Raw genomic sequence first — 14,580 nt, 5'->3', positions numbered from 1 at the left:
GAGAGAGAGAGAGAGAGAGAGAGAGAGAGAGAGAGAGAGAGAGAGAGAGAGAGAGAGAGAAAGAAAGAAAGAAAGAGAGAAAGAAAGAAAGAAAGAAAGAAAGAAAGAAAGAAAGAAAGAAAGAAAGAAAGAGAGAGAGAGAGAGAGAGAGAGAGAGAGAAAGAAAGAAAGAAAGAAAGAAAGAAAGAAAGAAAGAAAGAAAGAAAGAAAGAAAGAAAGAAGAAAATATAGTTATTGTAACTGTCCTGTGATGAATAGATGCCAAGTAGAGACAAATACAAAGTCTAAGAAAACACAGAGTATTTGTTGATAAATAGATTTGTACAAGAATATTCATGCACAGCAGTCTTCTTCATAATAGTCCAAACTAGAAATAACCAAATTGTCCACCAACATATTCCAATATGTGGTGTATTCACATATTGGAATAACACTCACCGGTAACACCCAAATAAACCAGGTACATATAATAATATGGATACACCTCAAAGACATAAAAAAAACACTTAACACAAAAAATGAATTTATGTGAATTTCAAGAAGACAGCAACATAATCTATGATGATAAACATCAGAATAGTGATTAACTAAGGGGAGAAGGGTGGGATTGCCTGGAAAGGGACTCTACAGACCTTTTAAATATTTTTTTATTTTTTAAATATGAAAAAATAATTTTTATAGAGATGGGGATCTTGCCATGTTGCCCAGTCTGGTCTCAAATTTCTGAGCTCAGTCAGTCTTTCCACCTCAGCCTCCCAAGTGCTGGGATTACAAGCATGAGCTACCGTGCTTGGCGTCTACAGACCTTTTGGGGATGGTGGAAATTATCTGTAACTTAAACATGTCAAGAAAGATGAATGCAGATACTATGAGGAACTGCTAAAGTACAGCCAAGATCATCTCATGCTGTACCCTTACTGTCTATCGGATATTATGGTGAAGGGCTTGAGGATAACACCATTTTCATATTATACTGGGATTATGGAGGATATTATGACCAGTGAGAAAAGTTATGATTCATTGCCCAATTTTACTGCCGCTGACTCTCTAAGGCTTCTTGGCATTGGAAGAAACCAAGATTATTACTAATCTTTGGTCCTTGCTTGTACCTTGTAAAGTTTGTGTCTTCTAGATGACAATAATTCCATGTAAAGATGATGCTGGCACAAGGCTTCCAACCCATCCCCTCTTCTGACCCAGAAAATAAAGACATCCTGCCTTTGGGCCTTTTAGAACAGGTATCTAGAGATTTTACCTCTCCACTGCTAGGCAGGGTCTACACCCATAACATCAGCAGGAAGCAGTTACAGAAGATGAACCTCCACCCTTCTGCAAGCCCTTTAAGATTAAGGAGGAGTATATAATCTCTGATGGGGAAATGAGGTAGGAGACCAGTAGGACTTATTTTCCAGTCACAACCCCATTGAACAGAGCAGGATCTGGTCAAAGCAGGGCGCAGTGAAGAAGCCTGCTGGAACCAGCAGAAGATGACGAAAGTGACCTCTAGTTGCCCTCACTGCTTATGAGCATAAAGACACTACCACTGGGACATGGCCAGTTTACAAATGTCATGGCAACACACCTTGGCAATGACCTGGAAATTACTTTATATGGTTCTGGAAACTCCCTGCCCCTTTTCCAGAAAGTTCTGAATAACCTACCTCTTAATTGGCATGTAATTAAAAGTGGGTCTAAATACAACTAGCAGCCCACAGGCACCAACTCTGGGCACACTGCCTATGGATTAGCCCTGCTCTGCAAGAAGCAGCACCAGTTCAATAAAAGTTGCTTTCTCTCACCAGCGACTTTCCCTTGAATTCTAGGAAACAACAGTCTGGGAGAAATTTTCCAGGCTACAAACCAGTTTTGGGGCTCACCTGCCCTGCGTCACTGTCCTTGTTTCCTTGGGTTTCCCAGGATTGTACATGTGTGACACTGCTGCCTTGCTTATAGATCTGTTTCCTTGCAAGGAAATAGGAATATCTTGCCTGCGGCTTCCAGAGTTGGAGATACATGTAGTTTCACTACTGAGTGCTAACATTTAATTTTGGAATCAAGTGATGCATTCAGACTGGTTGCTATCATTTTGTGGTATACATGTAGTGAACACATTCATGATTGAGTTTCCTGCTTTTAGCTAGAGCAAGAAAGTTTTATAATTGTAATTTGTACAAAAAAATCATAGGCAAGAGAATGTGTGTAAAATAAACTTTATTGTCAGAGGTTTCTAAACGCTCATCCTTCAAGGAAAACGGACATATGCTGAAGAGCTGATAAACAGTCTACAGCAGTGTTATTCTAACCTAATCTTAATTCCAAGTCTTTGCCATTTTCCTCCAGCTGCTGTTGACTCCAGTTACATATAGGTTGGGGGAAAGGGGATTATCTATGAATCTAGGCATCACTGTCTCTTGGGCAGTTATCACATTTGCAGGCTGAAGGGATGTGATTTTGACAATCAAACTATCCATTTGGAGTACAAATCTGGAGTGGCTGTAAAATTGGCTTCTCAGAGATGGAGCTTTCAGATTTGGACTTTCAATCGTTCTGTTTCAGTTTTTCTCATCAACTGGGGAACTGTTTGTGACTAAGCTTTGTTAAAAGTAGAGAAGAACTTTTGATAGTTCCAACATTAGTTGTTACCTGAAACACACACACACACACACACACACACACACACACACACACACACAACGAAACAATAACCTTTGGTGAGGTCTTGCTGATACCTAACTGAGGCTGAAGTGAGAGCTAAGTGGTGATACAGGCCAGGTGCAAACTAAGTGCAGCTAAGTGGGTAATCTCTGGTAGTGAAGATAATCTCTGTCCTAGAAGAAGATAGTAATAATAGATTGAAAAGAAAGTCTCCTGAAATGAACTAGCTGGCCTGTGGTGTAGGACACAGTACCTCAGCCACCTTATGATTCTAAAAGCCTTGCTCAAAGCCCCTGCAGATGAGTTAGCTAGGTTTCTACTACCTCCTCAGCATCGATTAACTCTCCATAATACTCCTGTGGAGAGAAATAAAGGTCTTTCCCACCTCCAGGACGGGATTTGCTTAGCCTCAAATGTGCACATTCAGAAATAACTTGTAAGAAAGAGAGGACAGTTTGCAGAGAAATAACCCTCCTAAGTCCACATCCTATTCCTTTTAATTAAGAGAGTGGTGCCAAGGGAAGAGCCCTAGAATGTCAAAGCCAACAGGGTGCTCAGATATCACACAAGTACAGTTCCATCTTTGGCCATAAGGAGGCAATGGTGTCAAAAGGCTAAGACCATATGATCTGTAGGTGAAAAACCTGGGATGAGAATTGAGGCCTCAAACCTTTTCCACTACATCACGGAGTTCAGGAGCAGTTAGAGGGAAGGCTTCAATCTGGAGAACACTAACAGGCTCTAGAGATTATTGGTTCATGATGGCTAGGACAGAAATAAGGATTCACAGAAAGATGTTTATAGTGAATGTTCTTTTACAGTACATGTTTCTTTGGGATTTTGTTTGATAAAAAAGCTGAGCAAAAGTGAAAAATTTTTCTTTCTTTCTTTTCTTTTTCTTTTCTCTTTTATTTTATTTTATTTTTTTTTATTTTTTGAGACAGTTTCACTCTTGTTGCCCAGGCTGGAGTGCAATGGTGCAATCTCAGCTCACCACAGCCTCCACCCCTGGGGTTCAAGCAATTCTCCTGCCTCAGCCTCCCAAGTAGCTGTGATTACAGGCATGCACCACCACGTCCAGCCAATTTTTTTTTTTTTTTTGTATTTTTAGTAGAGACAGGGTTCCTCCATGTTGGTCAGGCTGTCCTCAAACTCCTGAACTCAAGTGATCCTCCCAAAGTGCTGGGATTACAGGCGTGAGCCACCACACCTGGCCAAAAGTAAAAATTTTCTAATTGCAATTCTTAACCACTTATGGGTTGTGAAATCAATATAGTGGACTGCGTACTACTACAGGCTTTATTTAAATACTAGGTAAGGTGGATACCTAGTAGTAGGTAGGTGGTACACATAGTAAAATATTTTTTAAAAAATGATCACAAAGAATTGGATATTTCTCACTGCATCTTGTGGTGAGAAAAGTTTGAGAAACTGCTCTATATAGGCAAATTATAGGTTCAATCTATCCATCTCCATCTTTTTCTCTTATCTTTTTTTTCCATGCTATGCAAACAAGACTATGGAGAGAGAAAGGCAAATTCCATCAATGGGTGGTGTTAAGCATTTTCTATGAGATAGCTGCACATTTGGGACACTTCTATGCTGGCGACTTGAGATTCTAGTAGATAGACGGTCCTTTTCATCTCTAGCTACATGTAAAAATTACTTGGGAGCTTTTTAAGACTACTAGTGGCTTCCATCCACCTGGAAGCATTTAAATCAGAATCTCTGTGTGTACAGTCCAGGGACTTGTGTTAGTTAAAAACTTCACCAGTCTTTATAATGTGACAGAATGGTTTAAAGCTACTGAGTAGACCCACCTATTTCTCACCATTGTCTTTGTTTCTCTTTCACCATAGGCTTCTTTCCCATGAGAAAGTGAAGATGTCAGTCTCTCTTTTCACAGTCTTAAGTAAATCACTATCTTTCTCAATTGGACTGCCAAGGCAAAGATTTCTTTCCATTTATCTATCTGGATTTTTACAAAGTTGGCCTCTGGATTCCCTTTTCTCAAAGCTAATTCACCACAAAGGCACCGCTCAAGTCAAGGAGCTGGGCCTTCATATACCTGCACCTGTCAATCATGGGTAAATACTTTGCAGGCAGTGTTGCTGGGTGCTGTGGGATTGACATAAACTCCCAGGTATTGCCAGCTGTGAGCCTCAGGCAAGCTTGTGACTAAGTGACTCCAGTAGTCTGAGGACAGTCCTTACTCAGAAGGGTCTTTGGAAGCAAAAACAAACATAGGCATGACGGGGAAAAAAAATATCCCATGTGATCTTGGCTTATACTTAACAGAACTTGTGCAAGAATGGATATTAAGGTGGGTATTGTACACAGCAGAAGTTAGTAAATACCAAGTCTGGAGTTTAAGGGACAGGCTGAAGAGATTTTGCAGGTTTGTAAACATTTGTGCCAATTTGAACATACTTTTGTTTGCGTTTGGTTTTTCTCCTCAGTGGTAAGAGCTAGGCACAGTAAGGTAGCTAGGCTATTATAATTTGAATCAATACATTTTTATTTTGCCAAGGACCAAGATGATCTATGATGATTTCAATTTTTTAGTACTTTATGTTCATCAGTTTGAAAATTAAGACTTTTGCTCCTTTTTTGGCTTACGGCACCTTTTTGGTTTTCACACTTTTTCAAAGACCAGTAACTTAGAATCTAAATTATGATTGCTTATTGTTTCAGTACTCTAGGGAAAAGTTGATTTAATCTTGACAAAATGTATTCAATTAAAATAATTGTTCTCTTAAATCTTTTCTTTCTCTCTCTCTCTTTCTTTCTCTCTGTCTCTCTTTCTCTCCCCTTCCTTCCTTCCTTCCTTCCTTCCTTCCTTCCTTCCTTCCTTCCTTCTCTCTCTCTCTTTCCTTTCTTTCTTTCTTTCTCTCTCTCTCTTTCTTTCTTTCTTTTCCTTTCTTTCTTTCTTTCTTCCTTCCTTTCTTTCTTTCTTTCTCTTTCTTTCTTTCTTTCTCTTTCTTTCTTTCTTTCCTTCCTTCCTTCCTTCCTTCCTTCTTTCTTTCTTTCTTTTTCTTGCTCTGTCACCCAGGCTACAGTGCAGTGGTGCAATCTTGGCTCACTGCAACCTCCACTTCCTGGGTTTACATGGTTCTCCTGCCTCAGCCTCCTGAGTAGTCGGGACTACAGGCACGTGCCACCACGCCCCGCTAGTATTTGTATTTTTAGTAGAGGCGGAGTTTCACAATGTTGTTCTCTTAAATCTTTTCAACTTTTAAGTTTGTCCTTCTCTTCTCCAATTTGCAATAGTGGAATGTGAGTGCACTGAAATACTGTATTTCTTAGAGCTTCTTATTCCTGGAGCATGGCAGTCTGGGGGCCTGGAGGGGGTGCATCTAGAAAGCAGCAGTCTGTAAGTTGAGAATAACTATGAGAATTGTGGGTTATAAGTCTTTGAGCAGCTCTGGCCTCCCCATCCTCTTTTGCTTCTACAGTGGGGTGTGACAAGACAAGGGACCCATCTGAGAGTGACTTCATATTGTGGCCTTTCACCACTTACCTCTGGAAATTTGATTCAGGCAAGCCGGGGGAGTCTCCGGTATTCTTCTCTGAGAACTCTGTTTTCATTATACAGCTGGACAACGGAATCTATGATCTGCCTGTAGAGGTTAGAGGTGCATCCTGTTCCGGGAAATAATTACAATTTACGCAAGTTATACACGTTTGCTTAAGAGAATGCTTTCTGCACATTTCATGTTCTTCCTCTCTATCTTAACCTAGGGAGAAAACCATGGGGACTCAGGGCTGGAACTTTAGTGTGATGGGACAGAAGCTTAATTTTCACATGATTAGGAACAAATGCCAGCACATCACATGTATTATCATGTCCAATGGCTGCAATATGAAGGAGACTTTCCTGAAATAGTTGCTGCTTTGGTATGGGAAGGGACCTGGTTACTCTTCTTCTGACCCAGCACGATGTTGTGAAATGATGGCCTCTGTGTGAGAGCAATCTAGGAGCAGGGGGTTGGAGAAAACCACCTTGGGGTGGTAGAATGAAGAGTAACCAAGACATAAGGGAAGCTGATGAGGATGGCAGCAGAGGAGACTCTCATTCTGCTACATGAGGTGCTCAGAAACCTGGGTTCTACTGAATGTCAATCGCATAAGAAGCAGAGAGACAGCAGGCGGTATACAGCAGCAGACAGAAGACAGCAGACTGCCTAGGAATCACAAGAAGGATTTTAGAGGTAGATACCTCTAAGATGGAGGCAAATCTTTAAGCCTATATATTCACCTGTAAATAGGAATGATGTAGCTGCCCTACCTCTCTAGCTGGGACATTTGTAATGAATAAGTGAAGTAAAGTATGTCAAAGTGCTTGAAATCTATAAAACTCTGCCCCAGTGACATGCCTTTAGAAAAATACATATTGCCAGAAGCAGACCAACTTGGGCTTCTCCTACCATTTTGTTCGTCAAAGCTGCTGAGATGACGTTCCAGCTTTCCTGGCAGGCAGTTGTTGACGAAAAGGGTTTCCTTCAGGTGCTGCCGCTGGCTCTGGATCTCATCTTCTGCAGCCATTCCACCAGGACATGGAATGAGATGGGAAATGAAGAATGCCGATCGCTAAAGGGGTAGTCAGGGGCCTCTCATCAAGATGCCTGTCTTTCACCATTCTTTTGCCAACTTCATCTTCTCATCAGGGAACGTAAGGCAACTTTTTTTAGGAGCTTTTAAGGTTTCAAACAAAGCATGGCCAAGTGCTAAGCAAATTCCACAGGGATGCCTCCCACATGAAGATATAGGAAGTATAAAGCAGGTTGACAGGAGGTGGGAAAACACTGAAGGTCTCTGAGTGGGGCTTTTTTAGCACTAGGAAAGGTGTGGCCACCTCCTTGAGATGACTTATAGGTACTAGGGAATATCTTCCTCTGTACAAAATATCTCTCCTGAACATCTTTTTGTTGTTGTTGTTGTTGCTGTTGTTTGACAGAGTCTCTTTCTGTCGCCCAACCTGGAGTACAGAGGCACCATCTTAGCTCACTGCATCTCCGTCTCCCAGGTTCAAAGGATTCTCATGCCACAGCCTCCCAAGTGGCTGAGACTACAGGCATGCACCACTATGCTTGGCTAATTTTTGCATTTTTATTAGAGACGGGGTTTCATCATGTTGGCCTGGGTGGTCTCGAATCCTGACTTCAAGTGATCCACCCACCTAGGCCTCCCAAAGTGCTGGGATTATAGGTGTAAGCCACCGTGCCTGGCCCTGAACATCTTTAACAGATGGTAAAGACCTTCTTCTGCACCTTGTTGTGAAATTGGAAAGAATAATAAGGATGCCTTTGTCAGAGGATGGTATGAGTAATAAAAGCCACATACTTATACCCATCCCTGGCAAAATGACAAGCCTAATATGGTTTATATTACTATGAAAGCTCAATGAGTCTCTTTCTATTGCATAGAAGAGTATATAAAGCATATAGTTCCCTAACAATCCAAACTTTTGCCCCAAAGTCAAGTCAAACATTCAAGTAAGGGAGAGGAGATATAGGTCAAGGTTTTAATCTATACACACACCAGTGAGGCTACCAACCCAAAGGGCTCTTACATACCTAAAGAAGCTCCAATGGCTAGCATGGAGTTATTCTGGGAAGAGGGCATGCTGGTGGCATTGCTGTTAGATTCAGCCTTTTCTCCAGCAGATAGCCTCGTTGTTTATTTAGATTGAATTACAACATTGAGACTAAACTAACAGAGATCGTAAAAATACCTTGGTGCTGCACAAAGATTGAGAACCCTGGCTATTCACCAAAGGGTTGCCAAGACCAAAGTCTTGTCTTTATGGAAATCCCCTGATATTCTATTAGTCATATGGCACCTTATGGGAAAGCAAGCACCTGAGGGGAGATGGAGACCAGAGCTTGAAACCCAGGAAACATTCTAATTGCACCTCCAAACATGTGGACAAGCCTGCCAACATTCTTGGGATGGCTAGAACAGCTTGGGAAAACTGTTCAGGAACTACTATTATTATCAAGAATATTTCGGGAAGGCTGAGCATGGTAGCTCACGTCTATAATTCCAGCACTTTGGGAGGCAGGGGTCGGCGAATTGCTTGAGTTCAGGAGTTTGAGGCCAGCCTGGGCAACAAGGCAAGACGCTGTCTCTACCAAAAAGGCAAAAATATAGCCGAGAGTGGTGGCATGCATCTATGGTCTCAGCTACTCAGGAGACTGAGGTGTGAGGGTCATTTGACCCAGGTTGTAGGTTGTGGTGAGCCGAGATCATGCCACTGCACTCCAGCCTGGATGACAGAACAAGAGACCCTGTCTCAAAATATATATATATATATATTTCAGGAAAGGTAAGATATCCCATTTTAAAGAAGGAGATCTGTTAAACGGATTTGTACATGTGCTGCAGTAGTAGCAGAGAGTCTGCCATAATCTCTTCACTCTCTCCATTCTGGAGATGCCATTCGGGGCCAGAGGGACTGAGGTGAGGACAGGAACAGAGCAAATTACCTGACCCAACAGGGACCTGTACTTGAGACTTGATCCCAGAGCTGTGTTCAGCCTAATCACTTTTTAAAAGTGAATCTTTAGGGCCTGCCTGCAGAGAATAACATCTCTCAGTTTAGACAGAGGTGTTGAGCATGTAGAATGTAGGAGCTACTGAGAGATTGATGGAGCTTTATTTTTCTTATCAAAGGAGCACTGACTGGCTATATCCAGAGCGGAGGGGTCTTCCTGTGCATCAAAGGGGAAGGCATTGCTGCTGGGAAGCTGGTGGGAGACATGGCAGCTGGAATGAGTCAAATGCTGTTCATCTAGTGAGTCCTCCAGGACTTCATCCATTTCTTCCTCCTAGACCTCCCTCCTGAGCCTGGTGGAGTAGGCAAGACAAGGGATTAAACCAAGGCAGCCTGGAACCACAGCTTCATAGCTAGTTCTGATCTGAAGCTCATTGAAGAGGCACCAAAACAAAATGGACCATCATATCAAAGAGGAAGTATACAATCCACTTTTGACTGGGAGTGTAGTGGGCCGAGAGTTAGTATAGAAGTGAAAACAGCAAGTGATCAGTGCGTTGACCTCATAACACACAGATAAGGCAGCAGACTCAACAACTACTTTAAAATACACTCAGGGCACACAGGACATACAGAGACCCATAATATTGGCTTCAAAATGCTGTGTTCAGATTTTATTTAATGTGATGTGGAGTGGTCCATTGAATACTGGCTCTTGAGACAACGTAACATCCCAGGGCTTTTGCAGATTTTAGACCCCTAGCTCTAAATACTTGGCATGGTCTCAGTTTATTTTCAAGGTAATTTTCTGGCTATAAAACATCTGCCAGCATAATTCAGGAAAATTGTGCAGAAACCAGAAAGGCATCTCACTTTGGTTTGTAACCATATAGACTTCAAAGATACAGAAACCAGGGATCCCTGGTTAGTTTACTTTTCAGTAAGACTGACTAGTTAACTAAGTGTGAGAAATTACTAGGAAATAAGAACCAATACAAGAATTGCAAAGAGAGCAGAGAACCATTTTTTAAAGGATACATTGTATAATCAGTCAAAAAAAAAGGAACACTCAGCAGTTTCTGCTTTTTCTAGATCTGGGACCTTTAACCTCTTGAACCCTTGTTTCTGGAATTCTCTTTAGATTTGATCAGTCCATTATCAGCTCCTTCATCATTTAGAGTTACCTGGAAGCCAATAGTCTTTGCCTGTTTTCATTTTTCTTACCGTTGTGATTTTCTGCAAATCAAAATTACAAAGAGCTAGTCAGAAATTAAGCAGGTCCCGTTTCACACATTGCACACATGGGGCCTATATGATCAGGGACATAACACTTTATATGTGTGTTCAGAATGCTCTCCGAGAATTATTGCAGGAGGCCTCAGGTTGTGTCTTTAGAGAAGTGGCCTGGCGGGCTTGCCTGAGCCCACTGGACAGGGTGTTCCTGATGTGGTGAATCATCACCATGACATCAGCTGCCTGAAGCAGAGCAGAAAGTTTTAAATGTCTTTTGTTCCCCAGCTCAAAGAATACTTGCCTGGCTGCCCTTTGGACTTCTCCAGTTGTAACCTTCCTTCCTGCCACAAGCTGGTTGCCAGACCATGACTGTTTGTCCCCTTGCTACTCACACACAGAACCTGCTCCAGTCTCGGAGAGGACAAATAGCCCTGTCCTACCTCTACTGCAAAACCAGAGGACTGCCCGGGTGCCTTCAAGTCTGTCCCTATTGTGCTTCCTCAGATGTTCTTGGGGGTAATTCTTTTTTTTTTCTTTCTCGGTTTGTTAGTGAGAATTGGGGGTGATTCTATGAAAAATATTCCAGTATAAATCAACTTTTCTAACATCAGCTTCTACTATATCTTGTGCCTAAACTAACTCCAAAAGATGTGGACAGTTTATCGGGACCTGAAAATAAATAAATAAATAACCCTGAAAGAGAAATACACTCATGAACATTAAGACACTACTTCAACTGATCTGTACAGCAGCCGTGGAATTATGATTTGACCCACTTTACAAATGAGGAAACAGAAATTCAAGAAGGATCAGTCACTTGCACAAAGTTAGTAAATACAGTGCTGAGACTAGAGCCTAGGTAATTCTGATTCTTAGCCCAGGGGTCTTCCCATTCTAACAAGCTGCCTTCTGTCATACTGTTCTTTCTGACCACAAAGATTGAATGCAGACTTCAGCTTCTGGCCAAGTTGGAGTAATAGGGACCAGATTTGTCCTCCACCTTAAACAATTAAGAAACTGGAAAACGTATTTTAAACTCTAGCTTCAGCATTGGATATAGTGCAGTACAGTACAGTGATCCCTGAGGGACAGAAAATAAAAGAGATGAGTCCTGTGATTGCTCCAGTTTACTTCCTGAGATTGTCAACTGCAGAGCAGGGAGGGAGGACCCAGGCAGAGCCTGGTAATAAGTTTGAAGAAGTCAGGGTGGCAGACACCACGGGACAGACTAGAGAATAGATTGCTGCACAGACAGAATGCCTTGGATATCTGTCTTCAATCTTCAGCTAAGTACTCATTAGTACATGAATTTGAGGAAATTATGCAAAGCAGGGAAAAGAACTTCCTAAAAGGAATAATCTCTGTAGCTCACACAGAGTTTGCAACACTTGGTGTTTCCATCAGCTAGAGTGAAAATCCCTATTAATAGAGGGAGCACTGCTTAGAACAGGAGTCCCCAGCCCCCAGCATTGGGTCCATGGCCTGTTAGGAACGGGGCCGCACAGCAAGAGGTGAGCAGCCAGCCAGAAAGCATTATGGCCTGAGTTCTACTTCCTGTCAGATCAGCGATGGCATTAGATCAGCATTGGAGCACAAACCCTATTGTGAACTGTACATGCCAGGGATCTAGGCTTCACGCTCCTTATGAGACTCTAACTAGTGCCTGATGATCTGAGGTGGAACAGTTTCGTACTGAAACCACCCAACTCCCAACCCCTACCATCCCACCCCCTACTTGTCTGTGGAAAAATTGTCTTTCATGCAACCAGTCCCTGGTGCCAAATCTGTGGGAGATCATTGTCTTAGAATCTTCAAAAGAGTGTTGCCCCCAATGTAAACTGTGGGCTTTGTGTGATGATGACATGTCAATTTAAGTTCATCAACTGTAACAAATGTACCATTCTGGAGAGAGATGTTGATAGTCTAGGAGGCTATGCATGTGTGCAGGCAGGGAGTATATGGGACCTTTTTGTACTTCCTGCTCAATTTTGCTGTGAATCTGAAACTACTCTAAAAAATAAGGTCTATTTTCTTAAAAGTCATATTGCCTCCACAGTGGGAAAAAAAATAGCCATTGACTAATAACTGTTCTTATCCTGCCTAAAAAATTTAAAAAGCCAGCTTTAAAAGACACAAATTGATTTTAAGTAACTTTATTGTATACCGAAACAAAGCTAAAATAGTTTTAACACAAAATGCAAAAAAATCCAGCACTCAATAAGTTACAATTCACAATGTCTAACACCAAATCAAACAATGTTAGGAATGCAGAGAGACAGAAAACTGTAATCCATGATAAGAAGGGGAAAAAAAAAATCAATCTGCTTAAACTGACTTAGAAAGGACACATCAAGTGAGAATTAAAAAAAAATAGAAAGGACACAGATGACAGAATCTGTAGACAAGGACATTGAAACAAATATAACTATATTCCTTGTATTAAAGAAGCTAGGCCAGGTGTGGTGGCTCATACTTGTAATCCTGGCACTTTGCGAGGCCAAGGTGGGTGGGTCACCTGCGGTCAGGAGTTGGCAACCAGCCTGGCCAATGTGGTGAAGCAAAATCTCTCTGAAAAATATGAAAATTATCTGGGTGTGGAGGCACGTGCCTGCAATCCCAGCTACTCAGGAGGCTGAGGCACAAGAATCACTTGAACCCAGGAGGCGAAGGTTGCAGTGAGCTGAAATCTCACCACTGTACTTCAGCCTAGGCAACAGAACGAGACTCTGTCTCAAAAAATAGAATAAAATAAAATAAACAAGCTAGGGGAAAATATGAAATGATGAAGAGTTACATAGAAGGCCTTAAAAAAAGATATAAATTAAATTTACATGAAAAATAAAGTCTGAGATGAAAATACACTGGATAGGATTAACAGCAGATTAGATGCTGCTGAAGAAAGATTAACCAATTCCAAGACATGGAAATAGAAACAAACAAAGAGAGAAAAAAAAGATACAACAAAAATGAACAGACCATTAGTCAGCTGTGGTAAAATTTCAAAGCAGCTAATACAAATGTAACTGGAGTCTTTGAATGAGAGACTAGAGAGAAAGAAGAGAATATACATTATATATATTTGATACACACGTGCCATATATAATATATTGTATATGCCATGTATAAGACATATATATGTCATTATTATTCAAATTTGATGAGGACTATAAACATGCAGATGCAAGAAACTAGATAAAGTAAACCAATATGTAGAAGATAAAACTATACAAGGTCTTATCTTAACTAAACTGCTTTAAACCAGTGATAAATAGAAAATCTCAAAAGTGGCCAGAGGAAAAACGACATATTATGTACAGAGGAACAAAACTAAGAATTATGACAGACTTCTTGTTGGGAACAATGTAAGCCAGAAGACAGTGGAATATCACTTTTCAAACACTTTAAAAACAAAAACTGTCAACTGGAATCCTATGCCCAGTGAAAATATCTTCCAGAAATGAAGGTGAGTTCTTATGCTCATCAAGATGAAGTAATCCACTATACTCTCTCTCTCTCTTACTGATTGAAACTAAGAACTCTCAGGCCAGGCACAGTGGCTCACATCTGTAATCCCAGCACTTTGGGAGGCCAAAGCAAGTGGATCACTTGAGCTCAGTAGTTCAACACCAGCCTGGGCAACATGGAGAAACCCTGTCTCTACAAAAACTACAAAAGTCAGCCAGGCGTGGTGGCACACACCTGTAGTACCAGCTACTTGGGAGGCTGAGGTTGGAGGAATGCTTGAGCCCAGGAGGCACAGATTGCAGTCAGTCAAGATTGTGTCACTGCACTCCAGCTTGGGTAAGAGAGCAAGACTCTGCCTCAAAATAAAAAACAAAACTCAGAACTCTTGAAAGAATATGAAAAGTGATTACCTGAGTGCTCTAAAGAGAAAACAATAGAATGCAGATTAAGGACCATAGTCAAAACTAAAATAAAATTTACAATGGAGATAACTCTGCATTTTTTCTCCCCACTTTGGGGCACTTGGGAGGAGCTAAGGGTCTTCAGAGCCTGTAGCCAACTTACCTGTGGCAAGTTTTCTGACAAGAACCTCTGTCAGCTGGCTTCCTTGTACCATTTGCTCACAGAATCTCTGTCTCTGGTAGTAGGCAATGCCAGTGTTCCTGAGAAGGCCCTCAAAAGACTTGACTGTGTTCTTCACATGCTGGGTGAAAAGCTAGTAGACACCTCTC

At 41.5% G+C, this 14,580-nt stretch overlaps 1 protein-coding gene across 1 annotated transcript in view; it reads right to left on the bottom strand.

The window, feature by feature from the left end:
* Positions 1-2,194: 2,194 nt before the first annotated feature.
* The window catches only part of LOC105526273 (putative neuroblastoma breakpoint family member 6-like protein), a 255,070-nt gene continuing 242,684 nt past the window's right edge, over positions 2,195-14,580 (bottom strand). The window contains 3 exon segments of the mRNA XM_011962215.1: positions 2,195-2,643; positions 6,176-6,297; positions 7,032-7,190. Coding sequence (XP_011817605.1) covers positions 6,191-6,297; positions 7,032-7,190 — 266 coding nt within the window. The 3' untranslated portion in view covers positions 2,195-2,643; positions 6,176-6,190.

This window comes from Colobus angolensis, unplaced genomic scaffold (genome assembly GCF_000951035.1).
Source record: "Colobus angolensis palliatus isolate OR3802 unplaced genomic scaffold, Cang.pa_1.0 Scaffold584, whole genome shotgun sequence".
NCBI lineage: Eukaryota > Metazoa > Chordata > Mammalia > Primates > Cercopithecidae > Colobus > Colobus angolensis.
Note: the sequence above shows the minus strand (reverse complement) of the source record. Positions and strands in the feature narration are given on the sequence as shown.